The 4,482-nt window shown below is 61.0% G+C and overlaps 1 protein-coding gene across 1 annotated transcript in view; it reads left to right on the top strand.

Annotated features, from left to right (window-relative positions):
* The first annotated feature begins 44 nt into the window (after positions 1 to 44).
* CHLRE_04g213250v5 (uncharacterized protein) overlaps positions 45 to 4,482 on the top strand; it is a 6,006-nt gene continuing 1,568 nt past the window's right edge. Inside the window, exons 1-10 of the mRNA XM_043061629.1 lie at positions 45 to 198; positions 519 to 619; positions 789 to 859; positions 1,264 to 1,351; positions 1,739 to 1,819; positions 2,103 to 2,148; positions 2,646 to 2,767; positions 3,228 to 3,367; positions 3,515 to 3,560; positions 3,933 to 4,031. Coding sequence (XP_042925145.1) covers positions 144 to 198; positions 519 to 619; positions 789 to 859; positions 1,264 to 1,351; positions 1,739 to 1,819; positions 2,103 to 2,148; positions 2,646 to 2,767; positions 3,228 to 3,367; positions 3,515 to 3,560; positions 3,933 to 4,031 — 849 coding nt within the window. The 5' untranslated portion in view covers positions 45 to 143. The remainder of the gene's footprint in view (positions 199 to 518; positions 620 to 788; positions 860 to 1,263; positions 1,352 to 1,738; positions 1,820 to 2,102; positions 2,149 to 2,645; positions 2,768 to 3,227; positions 3,368 to 3,514; positions 3,561 to 3,932; positions 4,032 to 4,482) is intronic.

Below are 4,482 nucleotides of genomic sequence, written 5' to 3'. Positions count from 1 at the left end.
TTGTGTTGAGAGCGGTTGTATTACTACGCGATGCGTATGCTTTTGAACCTGCTAACCTTGGGCTGGTGTTGACCACCACCCCGTGCGAACCGTCTACGATTGCCTTAGCTAATCATGAATGTAACCCCACCTCAGGCGAGGACATGCCGCTCAAGCTGCGCCACGCGGACGGCTCCGTCGCTGACCTGGGCACAACCGGTGAGGCAGAGTGGGAGCGTGTGTGTGTGTGGGGGGGGGCTTGTGAGGGCTGTAGATACCAGCCCAAACGAAAGCAAAACAAGCCAAACCGGTGAGGGAGGGTGGGAGCGTGGGAGGGTGGGAGGGTGGCAGTGTGGGGAGGACACAACACGTCTGCACGTCGACACGCAAACGCACATATATTTCCATGTGCTGTTTCCTTGCTGTCCTGGAGCCACACACACTCTCTCTCATTGTTAAACTAACATCGCAAACGCTGTTCTGCGCGTATTGTTTTCCTTGTGCTCTCTTATCTCACGCTCAATATCAAACCATCGCAGGCGTGCTCCGCTTCGACACGGCTGAGGCTGTGTTCACCTTTGTGGAGGTGCCCTCTGAGCCCGTGCCCTCCCTGCTGCGCGGCTTCTCGGCGCCCGTCAAGGTGGGCGGTTGGAAACATTAGGACTGACGGATACAACCGTATACCGTATACTGAATCATGAATGTCGGCTACCCCTCACACATGCACACGCTGTTTCCCTTTCCAGTACGCACAAACACACGCACACACTTATGTATCTGGCACCACCACCACCACCTCCACGTCACAGATGGAGGTGTCGGGCCAGAGCGACGAGCACCTCTACTTCCTGCTTGCCCACGACTCCGACCCCTTCAACCGGTGAGCCGGAGGGAGGAAGGGAGGGAGATGAGGAGGGGGGTAGGGCGGGAGGGAGGAGGGAGGGGGAGCAGGGGCTGCAAGGTTAGGAATTCCGATACCCAGGTCTGCAAACCCCTCCGACGCTCACGTCGCCAGCCCAAACACCAGCCCAAACACCAGCCCAAACACCAGCCCAAACTAAACCAAAGCAGGCCTTATTAGCGGAGCACAGGCAGAGGCGGCAGAGGGGAGGGAGAGGCGAAGGGGGAGGGGAAGGTGATGGAGGAGCATTACCCACTTGGGTACCCCGTGCTGCCCTATGTCTGTGACTTCCACTCCGCAACCAGGGTCTGCAAACCCCTCCAACCCTCCCGTGTGTGTATGTGTATGTTGTACGTGTGTGCCTGTTTATGTGTATGTAACAGGTGGGAGGCGGGCCAGCGCCTGTCGCGCAAGCTGCTGCTGCAGCTCTACTCGGCGGCGGCGGCGGGCGGCGCGGCACACGGCGACAAGGTGCGTGTGGTGTGTGGTGTGTGTTTTGGTGTGCCACGGTGACTGGGTGGTCGGTGGATGGGTGCGGGGTGGGTGGTGGGTGGTGGAGGGTGGAGGGTGAGTGTTCGGTGGAAGGTGCAAAAGATGCCGTGCCTCCCAAGGGCAGGCGGGGTGTGGTGGGTGGCCGCGAAGCGGAAAACGAGGGAAACAGAAACGCGGGCATTGCACCCGAGCCAACCTCCACCCATGTCGCACCCTGTGTTCTGTTGCTGCCGGCACTTAACCTCCGCCCCCCGCTTCGGCTGCCGCTGCGGCTTGTGTGCATGTGTGTTTTCACCGCACACACACAACGCTGCACACACACGCACACACTCTCTGTGTCCTGTCGCACACGCGCTCGGCTGACAGGCTGTGGCTGAGCGCTGCGGTGCGGCGGGCGGTGTGCCGGAGGCCCTGGTGGCGGCGTTCAAGGCCTTGCTCACAGACGAGGTGGGCATGTTCAGAGGACACACACACACACACACACACTGACACATGTATACAAACACATTCCTGCGTGTTTCCTTCGTACTTGCTCTCTTAACACTTAGCAAACACACTGGCACACACACAACCAATATGTTATCCTTGTGTTCTTTAACACACACGCACACACACACACACACACACACACACACACACACACACGCACATCACACACACACGCGCGCACATCACACACACACACGCACCACACATGCACATACACGCACGCCCCCTCTCACACACACAGGACCTGGATGGCAGCTTCAAGGCGATGGCCATCTCACTGCCCACCAGTGAGTCATGCAGCGCGGGGGGGCTGGAAGAGGGGGAGGGTTTGAAGGGTTCTGAACAGAGTTTTCGGGCTGGGCGGGAGGAGATGAGGGTTGTAGGGCTGCGGGTGGGAGGAGATGAGGGGTAGGGCTGGGGGAGGGAGGACGGGAGGGGGGAGGGAGGACGGGTCGCAGTGGGGGAGGGAGGGAGGACGGGTCGCATTGGGGGAGGGAGGACGGGAGGGAGGAGTAGACGGGTCGCATTCTGTGAATGACAATCTCATGAAAGCACAGGGCCGCGGGTGGTGCAATGCGGCGGTGCCTCTCGTGGCTAGAAGCTCTGAATCGATTATGCTGCAAAACCATGGCCCATCCACCCAACCGCAACTCGCCAGCGTAACCCCACCCTTAAACGGTACTCCTCCCTTACGCACCTCCCGTAAACTCCTCCCTCACGCTTCCTCCCCGCAACCCCCCGCCCCGAACCGCCCGCCCCCCAAGCTCGGGACCTGCTCTCTCAGGTAACGAGCTGCTGGACGCCATCAGCGGCGGCGCCGACCCCACCCTGCTGTACGCCGTGCGCATGTACGTCGTACGGCAGCTGGCGGCGGCGCTGCGGCCGGAGCTGGAGGCGGCGGTAAAGGTGCGCGACACGATTAGGAATGGGCGGGGCAGGCATTAACTTAGTAATTTCAAGGAAATTTGGGAGGAAGGGGTTAGGAAAGGCAGGACACACTAGAGGCAGCGGTCAAGGTGGGAACAAGGAAGGCGGCGGGGAGTACCGTATGAGGGGGTTAAGAGTTCCAACTGCAAGTTCAAGTGAACCGGGAGGAAGGGTGGAGGAGAGGGAGGACGCACATTTATGGAAACGCGTGCCCACCTCTGGGCTTTCTGGTGGTGCTGGGACTTTTTGGTTTTGCTCGCGCGTAGAGCTGCAGACGGCGGTCAGGGTGCGCGACACGATTATGAAGGACGGTGCAGGCAAGGGCGACTTATCCTCTCCTAACTTCAAGAAAAACCAGGAGGAAATGGGGAGGAAAGGGAGGACACACATTGATATGGCATGCGTGCCCCGCCTCTCTCCCGCCCCGCCCCCTGCTCAGGCCAATGACGACCCCGCCGGCACGCCCTACGCCTTCACCGCCGCCGCCTGCGCCCGCCGCGCGCTCAAGAACCGGGCGCTGGCGCTGCTGTCCACCCTGGAGGACCCGACCATCACCGCAATGCTGCTGCGCCGCTTCAAGTGAGGGGAGCGGGGGGAATGGGTAGGATTTTGGGGGGGGGAAGCAATGTGCGTGTGTGTGTGTGTGCGTGTGTGTGTTTGTATGTGTGTGTGTAACCCATTGTACTTTACCCCAACCCCAACCCCACGGCACCCTCCACCCCACAGGGAGGCGAGCAACATGACGGATGAGATCTCGGCCCTTGGCAGCCTGGTGAGGAGAAGGGGGAAGGGAAGGGAGGGGAGGGGAGGGGAAGGGTGGGGAAGGGTGGGGAAGGGAGGGGAAGGGAGGGGAAGGGAGGGGAAGGGAGGGCGTGATGCCTGGGGTTATAGGTCATGTCACGTGGCATGCTGCGTGAGTCCTCTCGCATCCTGCCAACGGTCCTCCACCTCCTCCCCATCCCCCCTCTCCCTCCTCCCTCGCCCTCCTCCCCGCCCCAACCCCCCAACCAACCCCTTGAATCTCCTCCTTGCTCCTTCCCTCTTCCCCTGACTCTCACCCCCCCTTCTTAATTAATCATGAATGTAACCCTCCCTCAAAATCATGAAAGTAACCCCCTCAAAACCCAACTCAAACCCTACCCAGGTGGAGCTGTCGGGTCCGGAGCGCGAGACGGCGCTGGCGGCCTTCTACGACAAGTTCAAGGACGAGCCGCTGGTGCTGCTCAAGTGGCTGGGGCTGCAGGTGGGGCGTTTGTTTTGGGGGGGGGTGCAAAGGTTTGGTCAGAGAGTTGGGGGCGGGGCAATGGGCGTGAGGGGCGGGGGAGGTGGGGGTGAGTGGGGGGAGGGGTGGGGTTGTAGATACTAGCCCAAACTGAAACCGAACCCATTGCAAAAGGGCGAGGAGGGATGGGTGAGGGGTGGGGGAGGGAGCGGGCAGACGGGCGTGGCACCGGCTGGAGGGGGGGCAAAGACCTGTCCACACGTGTTTCGCGAGTGCTTCATTGGCTGGGGCCAAGGTGCTTCAGTGGCTGGGGCTTCAATGCCTGGGGCTGCGTGCGTGCGTGCGTGGACAACAAAACATGGCAAGCGGGTTTGAAGGGGGAGGGCCAGAAGCATCGATGGGGATGTGTGTTAGGATAATTGAACCCTCCTCCCCTCGTGCCCTCCTCTCCCTCCTCCCGCTCCTCCCCCTG

Source organism: Chlamydomonas reinhardtii, chromosome 4, assembly GCF_000002595.2.
Source record: "Chlamydomonas reinhardtii strain CC-503 cw92 mt+ chromosome 4, whole genome shotgun sequence".
NCBI lineage: Eukaryota > Viridiplantae > Chlorophyta > Chlorophyceae > Chlamydomonadales > Chlamydomonadaceae > Chlamydomonas > Chlamydomonas reinhardtii.
This window is presented reverse-complemented; position numbering and strand designations above follow the sequence as displayed.